Below are 14,586 nucleotides of genomic sequence, written 5' to 3' on the forward strand. Positions count from 1 at the left end.
CCTTACACACAAGGAACAGAAAGACCCTCACCTCCGCCACCCGCCCAGGCCAAGGCACTTTATCCCTTTCTGGAGGCCTCCCTGCCTCTGGTCTGCCCCTTCAGGTCCATCTTCTGTGCAGCACCCAGAGGGACAGTTCCAACCACAAGTCTACCCCCTGCCTGTACCCTTCAAATGCTCCCCTCTGCCCTCAGGAAAGCCCAGCTCCTCAGCCTGGCAATAAGGTGCTTGTGAGCTTAGCCTCCTCTCTCCCCATTCCACAGCTCAGCCACGCCAAGCTTCTCAGGTCCTTAAGGAAGACTCCGAGCCCCTGCACATGCTGTTCCTGCTAACTACAATCCACTCCTCGTCCATCCTTCGAGGCTCAGCTTACACACTGTCCTCTGAGAAACCTGGCCTCATGCCGCTCCTCCAGGCCCTCGCCTCATTAAGCTGCACTTGTCGTGCTGCCCAGAGCTGTCCTCATGTCTCTTCCCCCACTACAGCCTGAGCCATATGAAGGCAGGGCCTGCGTCTGTCCTGTTCACCATCAATGCTCCCATGGCTGGCACACAGTAGGGACTTGGTACGTATTTGTCAGATCAACAAATAAAGATGGGACAGACTGCTTGGAGAAGTGCTAAGCTCCCTGACATCAGAGATGTGCAAGCCACAGTGAGAAAAGCACCCCCTCTGCTAAACCTGCCCCTCCAGGAGACCTTCCAGAACGAACACTCTTCCCCAATATCTAGCCAAAATGTTAGGATTTACCAAGTTCCCTCCCAGAAGCCCCCTACTTGGCTTCTAGCAGTAACCCCAGAGACTGAGGGGGTCTACGGCTGAGCCCACGTTTCAGATGAGTCACTGAAGCCCAGTGGTCAGAGTAGCCAAAACCGATTCCCACGCTTGCCCCTGACCTGTGGGCACTGTCACCTCTGCTGCCAGACCGTCTCCACCTCACGTGTTTGCCGGGCCAGATACTTCAGCCCTGACGTGAGTGTGAGCCTGATGCGTCTGGTCTTCCCAGTGGGCTGAAGATGCCTGGGGCAGGAGTCCCGGCTTCTCTATTGTGGCCTGAAGGCCACCCCCACCACCTCACCCAGGCACAAAGAGGCCCACAGAATCCCGGAGTGGGATGACCAGGCAGAATGAGATGGAGACAAGGAGTCAGAGACCCATCCACCTGTCTGCCCACACACCTGGGCCTGCCGCAGCCCTGAACACCCCTGTGCCCCAAGAGGCCCCTGACTCCCTGCTTCCCTCCTGTACCAGTCCAAGACAAACCGGACAAAGGGCGCACCCTTGGGCGTGCGGGATGTGAACTCAGTGTCAAAGTAGAAGGTGTCATCGGGTTGTGCCACAGCCGGCTTGAAGGGTGGCTTGATCTCGCGCCGGTACAGCTTCTGCAAGGCGGGGCGGGCACAGTGGTCACCTTGGCACCTCCACAGCCTGCCAGCGGCCCCGTGCAGGAGTCAATGGCCTGGACAGAGCACAGGCTATGCAGACAGGGCATGACCGCTTGCCCTTGGGAGGCGAGCCCATGCCTCCAAGGCCATGGTGTCACCTCTGCTTCTTATGGGAGGCCCTAGGCAGTAGAAGCCCCCTCCGACCACAGCTGAATCCCTGACTGGGGCTCTGGGGTGGACAGACACACTCACATTCCAGTCAATGGTGGAGTAGAAGACATGCCGCTTGATTTCCTCTGCCCCATCAGGGCCGGAGCCTGAAAAAGCCCAGACGAGAGGTCTGCCTTGGGACGCTCCAACCCGCAGACGCCCGCCCTGTCCTCCGAGCAGCCTCGCCTCACTGTGGCCTGGGACCAGTGGCTGGACTCACGCCACCCCAAATCCATCCAGCCATCACCCCGAGGCCTACTGCCCACTCAGCGTTTTCCACTGTCTGGAGCCCCTCTATGACCAAGCTCCAATGTACTGACAGGAGAAGGAAAGCCCAGAGAAGAGAGGCCAGGCAACGTGCCCAAGGCCAAAGTCAGGACAGGCCGAACCTGTTCCGAGATCTGCAGGGGGCCCCCACCTCCCTCCCAGCTCAGGCCTCATCTCTGCTGCTCTTATCCCATTGCCCTTGTCAGCCACCAGACAGGCTCTCGCTCCATTCAAGCCCAGGGACCTGGACGGGACCTTACAAAGCTGGTCATGATCCAGGTGAACCCAGGAGCCAAGGAGTCAACACATACTGAGCAGCTGCTACAGACACATTCGCTGACTTCACTTAATCAACAGAGCTTGAGATCATTGTCCTCCATGGAGACGAGGACCTAGGGCTCTGGGGGGAGAAGTCAACTGCCTTGGGTCACTTCGCTCACAAATGGTACTCACTCGATCAACAAGTATTTGTGGAGGGACCACTGTGTACCGAGGCAGTGGGGTCCCGTCATGGGGCTGGGACTGGGGCCTGAGCCTCTGACGCCTGAGCTCGTGCTCCTTCTGTGCGGGGCCTCTGTCCTCATCCCCAGGGGGAGTACAGATGACTCAGTTCCTGCCTTCCCCCTACACACAGGTCACCCCACTGCCCCAAACGCCACACATGGAGCCAGAAAGCAGGGTGGCCAGAGGCATTCTCTCCCCACACAAAGGACAACGGCCCCTTTCAGCCCCAGATGTGGCCCCGTGGCCTAGGCTGCAGCTGTACCCCGCTCCCCTCCCCTGAGCTGGGGCTGCTTACCGAGCCGGTTGGCAGGATTCCGCTTGAACAGGGACCGCAGGAGGCTCTGGGCTTCCGTGCTCAGAAACTGGGGCATGCCTAGCTTTGCCCTGAAATGGCCCCCGGGTCTCGTCAGGGCTGAGCTCCACCCCAGAGGCCCCGTCTCACCTCCCACCTCTGTCCACGTCTAGTTTCCTGCTCAGTCCAGACAAGCCATCCTCAAACTCCCCTCCCAATGACTCAGGGATTCCCCTCCCACAGGCCCCTGTGGATGAAAAGGGAACCCTAGAAAGCACAATGCCCAGCCCAGAGGAGCGTCTCATTAATGGGGAATCTGAGGCAGGTGCAGGGTGTTACTCTGGCCCCCAAACTGGGGCCAGGCGTGGAGGAGACCCTGAGGTGTCAGAGAGGGGCTGAAGCTTACTTCAGAATCAGTGTCATGGTCTCCTTCCGGTCCTTCCCCTGGAAGGGCAGGGAGCCCGTCAGCATCTCAAACTGCAGAGGACAAGGGTCTGTTCAGGCTCTGGTCCCATCTCCCATGCCCCCCACCTCCTCCCACCCCAGCCACTCAGCTCCAGGCCTAGGAGTTCCGCCTGGATCAAGAACTGCATCTGCCCCTCCCCACTCTGTCAGTCAGACCACGAGGAACAGTGCTAGGGGTCCAAAGCTGGGGAGACGCCCAGCACAGGGCTGGGGGCTGAGCCTGGAATCCTTCCAAGGAAGGAAACTGCAGCTGGGTGGAGGGTGAGGCCAGCTTAGCTGTGAGAGGACAAGAGGAGAGCCTTAGAGACCATCAACCACCCCCTTACACAGATGGGGAAACTGAGGCCCAGGGCCTGGGCTGGATGCTTTACCCCTGCCTGGGCACTCACCATCAGCACCCCATAGGACCACCAGTCTGCACTGTGGGTGTGGCCCTGGCGGTTGACGACCTCGGGGGCCATGTACTCCACCGTCCCACAGAAGGAATAGGCCTTCTTCTCGTGGTCAATGGCCTCCTTGCTCAAGCCGAAGTCTGTGGCAAGGAGGGCAAGAAGACACATCTTCAGGACCCCCTGCCTTCCTTGCTGCCATTCCCTGCACACCTATCCCTCCTGCCCAGAGGCCTGAGGGCATCACCCCCATCACACTCAGGAGGAAGCTGAGGCCCAGGGAGGTTAGGTGACCTGCACAAGGTTACACAGTGGGGAGCTGGGATTCAAACCCAGGCCCTTCCAGGTCTGGGGCCTGGGCTTTTGACCGCTTCCAAGCACTTGGCACAGCCTCTCAGAAAAAGCGGGTCCCCTGGCACTCAGCCCAGGCCCGTCAAGAGCCCATCCTGCCCTCCCCTGAAACCGGAGGGGTCAGGTGCCCTCCACTCACCAGTGAGTTTGATGTGGCCTTCCTCATCCAGAAGGATGCTGCAATGGAGAGATGGGAGTCAGGGCACCCCAGCTGTGGGCCCTCGGTGGGTTCAGGGGACACCATGGGGCCTGCGGGGGTTGGGTCCAGCCCAGAGAAGGTGATCCACCCAGGGCCGCTCATCTGATGAATGGGCAGGTGGAGTGGGTGTTGGTGGTGCCCTGTAGGTGTGTTGCCTACCTTCTTGCTAATTCTTGAAACAACTGTGTGAGGTAGGTATTTTTGTGGCCCCATTTTAACAATGGGGAAGCTAAGGCTCAGGGAGGTTAAATAACTCCCCCGGTTACAGAGCTAGTAGGTGGTAGAGACAAGATTTGAATTCGGGTCTGCCTGACTCTAGAGCCACAGCTCATTCCACCTCAGCACCTGCCCCTGGCTCCCAAGTTACCACTTGAGGATATTCAGATGTTAAGGAAAATTCTAGAAAGGGCCATATCAAGGAATGACCTTCAATGGTGGCATCTCAGATGTCACACTGGATTAGCAAAAAAAGTAGGCAACACCCAGGCACAGAGGTACCTGGCCCTTGGTAATGGCATTAGTAGAGAAGAGGCAGCCCCTCGGGTGAGCCTGCTGCCTCCACCACTCTGCTCCACCCACCCGTTCATGGGGCAGCCCATCGGGCTGGCTCCGTACCCCAGCAGGCTGGTTCTGTCCTAGAAGAGGCCCCAGGGCCTGCCTCTGTACACCCTAGGGAGGCCGGGCGCGGCTGGGCCTTCACTCACTTCTCAGGCTTCAGGTCTCTGTAGATGATGCCCAGGCTGTGCAGGTGGTCCAGGCCCAAAGCCAGCTCGGCCAGGTAAAATTTCACATCCTCCTCCGTGAACATAACCTGCAACAGGCGGGAGAGGGCTTCAGCTGGGATCGCTTCTTCCTCAGGAGCTGGGTCACTGGGCAGTCAGTAGCTTCCCAGTCCTCCTTGGAGATTCCAGTGCCATACACCCTTCTCTGTATGAAGGGGTCCAAAGAATAAAATGACTAGCGTCCAAGTCACTCACGGTAGCACTGAAATGCAAACAGCGAAAGGCTGGAAACAACCCAAGGGTCAAGCAGTGGACTAGAATAAACTCTCTCCCCCACATAACGGAGTGCTACACAGCCATAAACTAGAACAAGGATTCCTCCATGCTCTGATATGGTCCATCTCCAAGATACACTGTTGTGAAAAAAGCAAGATAAAGAACGGTACCTACAGAACAGTACTTTGTATGTAAGAAAGCAGGGGTCAGGATTCAGAACACACAACGAATTGGTTTGTATTTCCAAAGAAACGTGGGAAGCTTAGATAAAAACCAATAAAATGTTTACCTGTGGGGGGGTGGTAGAGGGGGCTGGAGTGGGAGGAAGACTTCTCAATGAATATTTTTCTTTTCAATCATGTATTATCTATTTAAACGTTAAAATAACATTTTAAAAATCTAAAAAGTTTGGTTCTCTTCTAAAGTTTAAGTTGTATTAATGGCCCCATTTTTATATTTGGCTCAAATTCTTTTTTTTTTCCCAAATAAATTTATTTATTTATTTTTGGCTGCGTTGGGTCTTTGTTGCTGCGCGCGGGCTTTCTCTAAATGTGGCGAGCGGGGGCTACTCTTCGTTGCATTGCACGGGCTTATTGCGGTGGCTTTTCTTGTTGCAGAGCACGGGCTCTAGGCACACGGGCTTCAATAGTTGTGGCATGTGGGCTCAGTAGTTGTGGCTCGCGGGCTCTAGAGCACAGGTTCAGTAGTTGTGGTGCCCGGGCTTAGTTGCTCCACGGCACGTGGGATCTTCCCAGACCAGTGCTCGAACCCGTGTCCCCTGCATTGGCAGGCGGATTTTTAACCACTGCGCCACCAGGGAAGTCCTCAAATTCTTTTATGTGAGTTCGAAATCCTTTTGGTTAACGGGACATAATGTTAAAGCATCTAGCTTTCTAGGTGGATTTGGGCTTCTCTACATCCTTCATAGCCCTGCGCAGAGAAGCCCTGAAAGAATGGAGGTGAAAGAGGTGAGAGCCACCCTTAGCTTCTGGAATCAGGGCAGCATCAGATCCAGAGCCTGATTCTCCTCAGACCATCTTGGGGGAAACTCTCAGAGGCTTTGCCAGGGAATGGGCTCTGTCCCAGGGTGGGTCAGGGACTGCTGGGCAGGTCTGGGGAGTCTCAGGTTGAGGTCTCACTGCTCCATCCTGGTGCCCTGGCAGTGGGGTGTCAGCTCACCTCTTTAGAGAGCCGTGTGAAGAGGTCTCCGCCACGCAGGAAGTCCAGAATAAGGTAGAGCTTGCCCTCAGTCTGGAAGGCTGGGGAGACGGGAAAAGGCCATGGTGGAACCAGCTGGGCCCTGGGCCCTGCCCCTCTGATCCCAGCTTCCTTAGCCTGCTGGGTGGCAGACAGGGCAACATACAGGGAAGGCAACAGCCCACCAGCAAGGGCAAAGGCTGGCAGGTAGGGTAGGAGCTCAAGTAGGGTCTGCGGTCTCACCGTAGTGCAGCTTCACCACAAACGGATGGTTTACATCAGCCAGGATGTCTCTCTCCATCTTGGTCCGAACGCGGTCACGCACTGGTCAGAGGAAGAAGGCGGTTACCAAGGGTCTGGCCACCCAACACAGCTACGCCCAGCCCTGGCTAAGAAGGACTCTCTTTTCTACTTGTTCCTCACATCTCTCGGCAGTGCCCAGGGCTGGCCCTTGGCCCTGCCCATCTCTCTAGCCCTGTCTCTTGCCATGCCCCAAGGAGGCCATTCAATCCAGCCAGTCTAAGCATCCTGTTCCTTGTGTGCCCTTAGCCTCTGCCCCCGTGGCTCCCCCTGGGATGCCTTCATCAGCCCCCTCTCCATCTGGCATAAAAATCCCTAATTCCAGTCTAGGGCAGATTCTCTGGGCCTGAAATTCAGACTCATGGGTCTCAGCAGACATCCCACAAACACTTTTTTTTTTTTTTTTTTTGCGGTCCGTGGGCCTCTCACTGTTGTGGCCTCTCCCATTGTGGAGCACAGACTCCGATGCGCAGGCTCAGCGGCCATGGCTCACGGGCCCAGCCGCGCCGCGGCATGTGGGATCCTCCCGGACCGGGGCACGAACCCGTGTCCCCTGCATCGGCAGGTGGACTCTCAACCACTGCGCCACCAGGGAAGCCCCCCTTTTTTTTTTAAGGAGTAAAAGTCCCGGGACTTCCCTGGCGTTCCAGTGGTTAAGAATCCGCCTGCCAATGCAGGGGGCACGGGTTCAAGCCCTGGTCCGGGAAGATCCCACATGCCATGGAACAACTAAGCCCGTGCGCCACAACTACTGAGCCTGTGCTCTAGAGTCCTCAAGCCACAACTACTGAGTCCACACGTCGCAACTACTGAAGCCCACGCGCCTAGAGCCCGTGCTCTGCAACAAGAGAAGCCACTGCAATGAGAAGCCCGTGCACCACAATGAAGAGCAGCCCCCGCTCGCCGCAACTAGAGAAAGCCCGCGCGAGCAACAAAGACCCAACACAGCGAAAAATAAATAAATAAAATAAATAAATTAAAAAAAAAAAAAAGGCTACTCCCATGTGAGCCCACACCCTTTGAGGCTACAACCCACGCTCTCCCGGGCTCCCTGGTCACAGCACCAACTGCACCGCGCTGCATAGTCTGCTCAGCCTCTCCTGCCCCAGCCTGGGAGCCCTTCGCAGCATTCTCCTCCTCCCACCATCCCTCCTGGGGAAGGACTCCCATCCCTACCAGGATGGCCTTGGGGCACCACAGCTGCATCACCCCACAGACAGCCCTTTGTGGCTCCATGACCCCAAGGCCAATACCTCCTATTATCCGCCGCCCCCCAGCCCAGCTGGGGCCCGCTTCACTTGGTCAGTGGCCACACTGGTTCCCAGGCTGGTCAAAGAGACACTACTGGGCCCAAAGCCCACTTCCAACCACCCTCACGCCCTCTGCAGGTCCAGGGATTCTAGACCTGGGCTCAGCTCCCTTCTCTGAGTCCATCCATCTCTGCGGCCTTGCCTTGACCCACCCTCTCCTACCCACCCAGCTGCCTCCTTTCCCGGGTTCCCTCCTCTCCTCTCACGCCCTTCTCCACCCCGAGACGTCTCCCGCTGACTCTCCTAACATTGCAAAGCAGCTCTGCTGACAGCACAAGGCCCCCCGCAAACACAGTGCACTCACCCCCTGCCTCCTTCCAGGCACCTTCAGCCACAGTCAGCACTTGGCTTAAGGGGAGCAGGAAGGGGTGGGGTTAATCCCCGGAAGTCTGTGCTTCTGAATGGACCCTGTCTTTGCTATCAGCTGAGGTGGGGGATAAGGAGCGGCTGAGAATAGGCCTGTTTCTCTACCTTCAGACCAGGTACTCCTGGTGACAGAGCTATCTCCTGCATCAGACCCAAGGCCCTTGAGAGCTGGGCTGTCTCCTTCCATCTGTGCCCAGCCTGGGCTCCGCATGGGGAGGTACCCCCCACTCACCTTTCAGTGTCGCCTTCTTTAGTACCTTCATGGCATACAGGTGCCCACTGTCAGGCCGGGTGACCTTCCGCACCAGGAAGACCTGAGAAGGCAGCAGAGGGGGAAACCAGGGGAGGAGCTGGGCAGGGGTCGAACACATCAGCTCCCACACGCTCCAGGTCCCAGGCTGACCTCCAACTTCCCTAAGCACCAAGTTGACCTTGTGTCCCCACTGGGTACCACGGTGACCTCTCTCCTCCTCCCCTTAGACCCATCAACCCTTGCCCTCTGATCTTTTAAGCTCCAAGGCGACCCTCCCACCTGCCCTCTGATATGACCAGCGCTGCCCTTCCAGCTGTGGGCTCAGGACTCACTTTGCCAAAGGACCCCTGGCCCAGAACCTTGAGGAGCTCAAAGTGGGATGGGTCGGCCTTCTCGGAGCCAGCCTTGACATGGTGCGTGATGGAGATCTCCTTGAGGACGTCTTCATCCTGATGGAGGAACAGAGCGGGTGAGCACGGTGGGCCCCATTCAGGTCAGCACAGGGCATGTCCCCCCATCCAAGTCTACTCCCACCGGATCTCAGCAGACAGGGTCCTACAGGCCCAACCAGCCAGCTACCCTGACAGGGCCTCCCAGTTCATCAATAGCAAAAGCCGGGGAGGGGAAAATTACCAAGGTGCCGGGTCAGGTGAGCTCCTGTACCTCCTGCTGCTCCAGCCTGTTCAGGCCCAGAGGGATGCCCAGGCACGGCCAGGTGGAGGCAAGCCCAGGCTCTGGCTGAGGCCCACGAACCTGCCCCAGGTCCTCCCTGTGCGGCTCCCCTCCCCCTGCTGCAAAGGTTTTGGTTTTGCCACAATAGGAAGTAGGGTTTGTTCTCATACTGGGAAGGCACAACTGGGCTTTTGTTCCTGGTCAAGATGGAAGATGGGCTGTCTCTGGCTAGAAGGACAGGGCTGAGATACACAAGAACCCATGAGTCACCTCAGACTCCCCCACCAACCGGGTAAGTGCCAGTCTGGGGTGGGTAGGAGCTAAGGCCAGAGACTCTATGCTCCACCCTCTGAAACTTCCTTCATACAAGTCTACTAGAAAGCCCTTGCCACGTCCCAGTTGTTCTAGGACCCCTCTGCCCTCCCTCCAATCTGTCCATATGGCCCTGGAGCCCTGAAGTGCCTCCTCACTTCCCCAGGAAGCAACTCTGGGCAGGGTCCAATCACCCAGCAGGGACAGGCGTGGGCAAGGAGAGCCCACAGCCAGCTGAGGCTAAACTGGCTTCCAAGGCACCTGCTCCAAGGGCCACAGTCAGGCCAGGCCCAGACATCTGGGCACACTCACCGAATCCCGCCTGGGGCCAGGGCCAGGGCCAGGGGCAGGCAGAGAAGTCTGGCTGATCCTGGGCCGCTGCTTCCTGGGCAGCCAGGGGAGCAGGGCCCAGAGCCGCAGACGGGGCAGCTTGGGATCCCGCTCCATCCGCCTGGGCTGGGCAGAGGCACCATGGCAGGAGCAGGCAGCGTCCGGGGCTGCTGCGGAGGTGGCCAGGCCCAAGGCGGATGTGCAGGGTGAAGGTGGGGGCTGGGCCGAGCCCAGGACCGCCAATCACTCAGGGCCTGTGGTTTCCCAGCTCCCTTACCACGCTCCCTTCCTCTCTCTTCCCCCTCCCCATTGCCTGAGGGCTGCCCTCGGGCCCTCCTCCCCATCCTCCCTGTGGGCCTTCAAAGGGAAAGCCCCATGCCAACCCAGCTACTGAGGAGTAGATAGGTACCCAACAGGGAGAGACAGGCAACTAACATGTAGAGGCAAATAAAGAGGGACACCCAACAGGCAGAGGCAGGCATCCTACAGGTGAAGACAGATGATGGTGGGCATCCAACAGATGGGTAGGAGAGTCCACATGCCCAACAGGCAGGGATGGATAGGGGCATGTGCCCAACAGGCAGACGTAGGAAGAACACACATCCAATAGGCAGAGACAGATGGGGACATGTACCCAACAAGCGGAGGCAGGAAGGGACTCATACCTAATAGGCAGAAGTGGACAGAGACTCATACCTAACACGCAGAGGCAGATGGGGACACATATCCAACAGACAAAGATAGATGGGGACATGTACCCAACAGGCAGAGACAGATGGGGATCCAACAGGCAGAGGCAGATGGGGGCCTGCACCCAACAGGTGGAGACAGATGGGGACATGTACTCAACAGGCAGAGACAGAAGGGGACACGACCCAACAGGCACCCAGTACGTGACATGTACCCAACAGGTGAAGACAGACACTCATGAAGTGGAGACAGAGACAGGAGCTCAACAACAGAGGCAGGTGGGCAGCAGTCAGCATCAGTGAGGCCCAAAGAGACTGACAGATACCCAGGGCACACATACAGGCAGGAAAGACACAAAGACACCCCGAGAGTCAGACTCTGGACTTAAGGGAAGACCTCCAGGTTCCTGCTGGTCTGCCTGGGGGCAGGAAAGCGATGGGACATCACCTGCAAACTCCCAGCACTTGGGAGAGCAGTCTGGTATTCGTGGCAGACTCATCTCTGAGGAATTCCATTTCTCTGGAGTTTCCTTCCCATGCTATGGCCTGAGGGGCCCAGGATCAAGACACTGGAGACCGAGATGGATGTCTCCTGAGTGCAAACTGATGGCTTTGATCCAAATATCCCAAAGCTGTCATCCCCCACTTCAGGAACAAGAAACTGAGGCCCACAGGACAGTGACTCACCCAGGCTCAATGTGAACAGGTGGCAGAGCCAGCTCAAACCCAAGTTCTTCCCCTGGTTACTGCCTGGCCTGGGGTCAGCAGACCTCAAGTACCAGGAAAGCATGGGCAGGTAAGTCAGCCAGAGCCACGTCCTGCCTTTCCAATCCTGCCCCCTCCCTTAGCACCAGGACAGTCTGGGGGACTTCCCATTCTAGATGCTGACCCTCAGAGACACAGCCCCATCTTCAGGGGATCCTGAACAGCCACAAAAGCTGCAGGCGAATCAGGCCCCTGAGTGTAACCCAGTGGGTGGGACAGGCAGAAAGCCCAGCTCAGAGAGGGGCTGGGGAGGGCCAAGACCACACAGCAACCCCTACCCACCCCATCCTGAGGTCTGAATCTCCACCTGTCTGTCTGCCTCTGACTGAGAACACTCCCTGGGGACACAGGCAGTCACCCGGAAACCCCAGGGGACACAGCCACCCCCAAACCCATTCCTTGCCCAGAGTCATGACAGACCCCGCTAGAGGCAGGCCAACCCTCTGCTCACCTTTCTGGGACAGGGGAGTGAGTCTCTCTCAACTCTGGGGAAATCTGCCGGGGTCTGCATGGTGGGGCCCAAGCTGGCGGTCAGAGGGCCCAGTTACTCCCCTTACTTCTGCTTTTTCAGCTTTCCTGGCCAAGCAGGCAGGGTCCCTGACCCCCTCCTTCTCACTTCCCCCTCTGCAGGGAGGAGGGACAGAAGACGGCTTAGGCTCCCCTGCTAAGGAGGGGACAATGCAGACCCCAAACCCAGGGCTCCAGGGTGGGCCCAGAGAGACACCCCTCATCTCCTCTGATCCTAAGGAAAGGAGACTAGAACACAGACAGAAGTTACAAGGAGATGAGGCAGTGACACAGTGGGTACCCCACACCTGCAAACATCCCCTGGAGAGAATGGGGGGCAGAGGGCACCAAGGCCACCATCTCTGACTGTCCCGGTCTGGAGCATGGGAAATCCTTCCCCCGTAGTGACCTTCCCATGGCTGGGCCCGCCCAAAATGGCAGCCTACAGAGCGGACACCACCCTGCCCTAAGAAGCCTGCCAGCCCAGGGCCCTGGGACGGGCAGGGGGGCAGAAGGCCCTAGCATGGACCTCACAGAGGCCTGAGAGGAGGAGCAGGTAGCCATGGGGCAGGGGTTGACCAGGCCCAGCCCTTTGCCACATGGCCTCACCACATCCCTGACACCAGTACACCCACAGAAAGTGACACACACAAATGCACACAGTCCGATGATCGGAAACCATGTCCACAGACATCCCCTATGTGGAAACGCTCCCACGTACACCGAACTTCCCCTTCCAGTCCCCACAGGGCCTCCGATAACTGCCTGATGACGGCCTGCTGGGTGTTGTGAAAGATGCTTCCTTAGACCGAGGCCTCTCATTGTACTCCAGCTTCTTCTGGAGCGTCTGGGGTCTGGAGGCTGGGGCAGTCCTGAGAGCCCCAAAGCTCTCTGGTCCAGTGCCGGCTGGGGCCCCCCAACCCTTGCATCCCTCGGAAGCAAAGGAAGACTCGCCATGGCTAGCAGGCTACGGGAAGGGGCGACAGGAAGGAAACTGTCTCGGAACTGCCTTCACTGAAGGGAATGTGCAGGGCCTGTGAGGCCGCTGGTGGCAGGAGTAGGGAGGACAGCACCAGACCCCACCCCCTGGTCCCTGCCCCATTCCCCCTAGAGATACTTCCTCTTATTTACTTCCTCCCACAAGGCAGCTGGAGAGAAGCCCAGATCCCCCCCACCTGATCCCTGGCCCGTAGGGTCCCCACACTGGGCCTCCCTCCAGCAGCTGCAACCCAAGCCCACCTGCTAATCTCTGGCCCTAATAGACACCAACAGCCCCTCCCCCAGCTGGCATCATCTGCAGGGCCTCCCAGGACTGCCCCCTCTGGTGGGACAGATGTCCCCAGACGCCTCTCCCAGCATGCCTCTGGGCAGGTGAGGAGGGATCTACATTTCCCAAGCATCCTTGATAGGGGAGGTGGCTTTGGGCCCGAGGCCAGGACTGGCATGGAATGACAATGAGAATTGTGCCTATTAATTGAACATTTATTGCATGAAGTCATTCTTTCCCTCAACTTTTGTTGGTGTGGATTCTGCCAGGCCCTGTGTCCTAGCTCCAAGGAAGTACTGATCCCATTTCAGAAAGGAGAAAACTAGACTCAGATAGAAAGTGACTTGCCCAAGGCCACATGGCCAGAAAGGGGGAGAGCTCAGGGCAAAATCAACCTGTTTACTTCCAAAGCCTACACTCTAAGCATTTCATTATCACCTTCCTTGCAAGCCCTGCCAGCCTGCCTCCCCTCTGGAAATCACTCACAGCTACTGGCCCGCTGCTCTGTCCTCAGGCCAGGAACCAGACACTAGGAGGCGCACATGTTAAGGCAGACCTGTCCCCAAAATAAATACACACTAACAAAACACAACTATCCTGGGACACAGTGCAGTCAAGGTGCTGTAGGTGCCCAGAGGCTCTAACTATCTGCCTGGGGTGAGGTCCAGGAAGACAGGGCAGTCCAGCTGGACCCTGAAGATGAACAGAAGTTGGCCAGGCAGAAAGGAGGAAAAATTTAGACACTCCGTGTAGGAAGAGACCAGCATGGAAAAGAGGCTTGAGGCCAGGAGTACAGTGTGGGAAGTTAAGAACCGTCTACTCACTAGCTGAGTGTTCCCAGGCAAATCTCTTTCCCTGTCTGAGCCTCAGTTTCTTCTTCTATGAAATAGAGGTCAAAACTAGATTGTTCCACCCCCAAAAGGTTGTTTCTAGAAGCAAAATGGGCCACAGAAACAAAGGGATGTGGTAAACAGAACTCCCTGGATTACACGGGCACTCTTACTGCCGCAGGGTCTCCTCTGGGCAGGCTGAAGGGACAGAGCCCAGCAGGTCTCAGGTGCTGGGAAGGTGGGCTAGCCTGCCCTGGCTAGTCCCAGGGAAGTTCCCCTCAACACCTGAAGCTCCCAAGGCTCCCCGAAGTCCACAGTCACATCCTGCCTGAGCTCCAGCCAGGGGGAGCATGAGGGATCCGGGAGGGATCAGGGTTTCATAAACAGGAAGAGAGAAGGGGAGGGGGGAGACGCTCAGCTCTCAAAATAGACCTGCAGGAGCTTCAAAGGGGTCCAGCTCCGGAGATAGCCGGGGGAGGGGGCCTGGGGCACCCAGTCCACCCCCAGGAAGGGAGGGAGGGTGAATGGAGCCCCAGCATGCCTGAGGGCACCAGGTGCACTCCAGGAGCTCTCACCCTAGACTGCAGTCCTCACTATAGCTGCTAAAACCCCAATCTCCCCTTCTGCCTGAAATGGATAAAATAAACAAGCATTAAACACCAATAGTATGCCTCAAACCCTGTTGGATTCTTCACTTTATACACATCACATTCCCTCCTCTGGGTGGC

The 14,586-nt window shown here is 57.5% G+C and overlaps 1 protein-coding gene across 4 annotated transcripts in view; it reads right to left on the reverse strand.

The window, feature by feature from the left end:
* RPS6KA1 (ribosomal protein S6 kinase A1) overlaps positions 1-14,586 on the reverse strand; it is a 36,093-nt gene that overhangs the window by 12,684 nt on the left and 8,823 nt on the right. For 2 of the 4 annotated variants that reach the window (XM_060140955.1, XM_060140958.1), the window contains 11 exons: positions 8,819-8,935; positions 8,466-8,547; positions 6,501-6,581; positions 6,240-6,319; positions 4,767-4,873; positions 4,003-4,040; positions 3,513-3,655; positions 3,065-3,135; positions 2,662-2,750; positions 1,638-1,702; positions 1,280-1,382 (listed from right to left, as the gene is read on the reverse strand). In XM_060140955.1, coding sequence (XP_059996938.1) covers positions 1,280-1,382; positions 1,638-1,702; positions 2,662-2,750; positions 3,065-3,135; positions 3,513-3,655; positions 4,003-4,040; positions 4,767-4,873; positions 6,240-6,319; positions 6,501-6,581; positions 8,466-8,547; positions 8,819-8,935 — 976 coding nt within the window. Of the gene's footprint in view, positions 1-1,279; positions 1,383-1,637; positions 1,703-2,661; positions 2,751-3,064; positions 3,136-3,512; positions 3,656-4,002; positions 4,041-4,766; positions 4,874-6,239; positions 6,320-6,500; positions 6,582-8,465; positions 8,548-8,818; positions 8,936-9,782; positions 9,918-11,705; positions 11,830-14,586 lie in introns of those variants that run through there. The other 2 variants (XM_060140956.1, XM_060140954.1) reach the window with 2 other exon arrangements.

Source organism: Lagenorhynchus albirostris, chromosome 2 (genome assembly GCF_949774975.1).
Source record: "Lagenorhynchus albirostris chromosome 2, mLagAlb1.1, whole genome shotgun sequence".
In the NCBI taxonomy this organism is placed as follows: Eukaryota; Metazoa; Chordata; class Mammalia; order Artiodactyla; family Delphinidae; genus Lagenorhynchus; species Lagenorhynchus albirostris.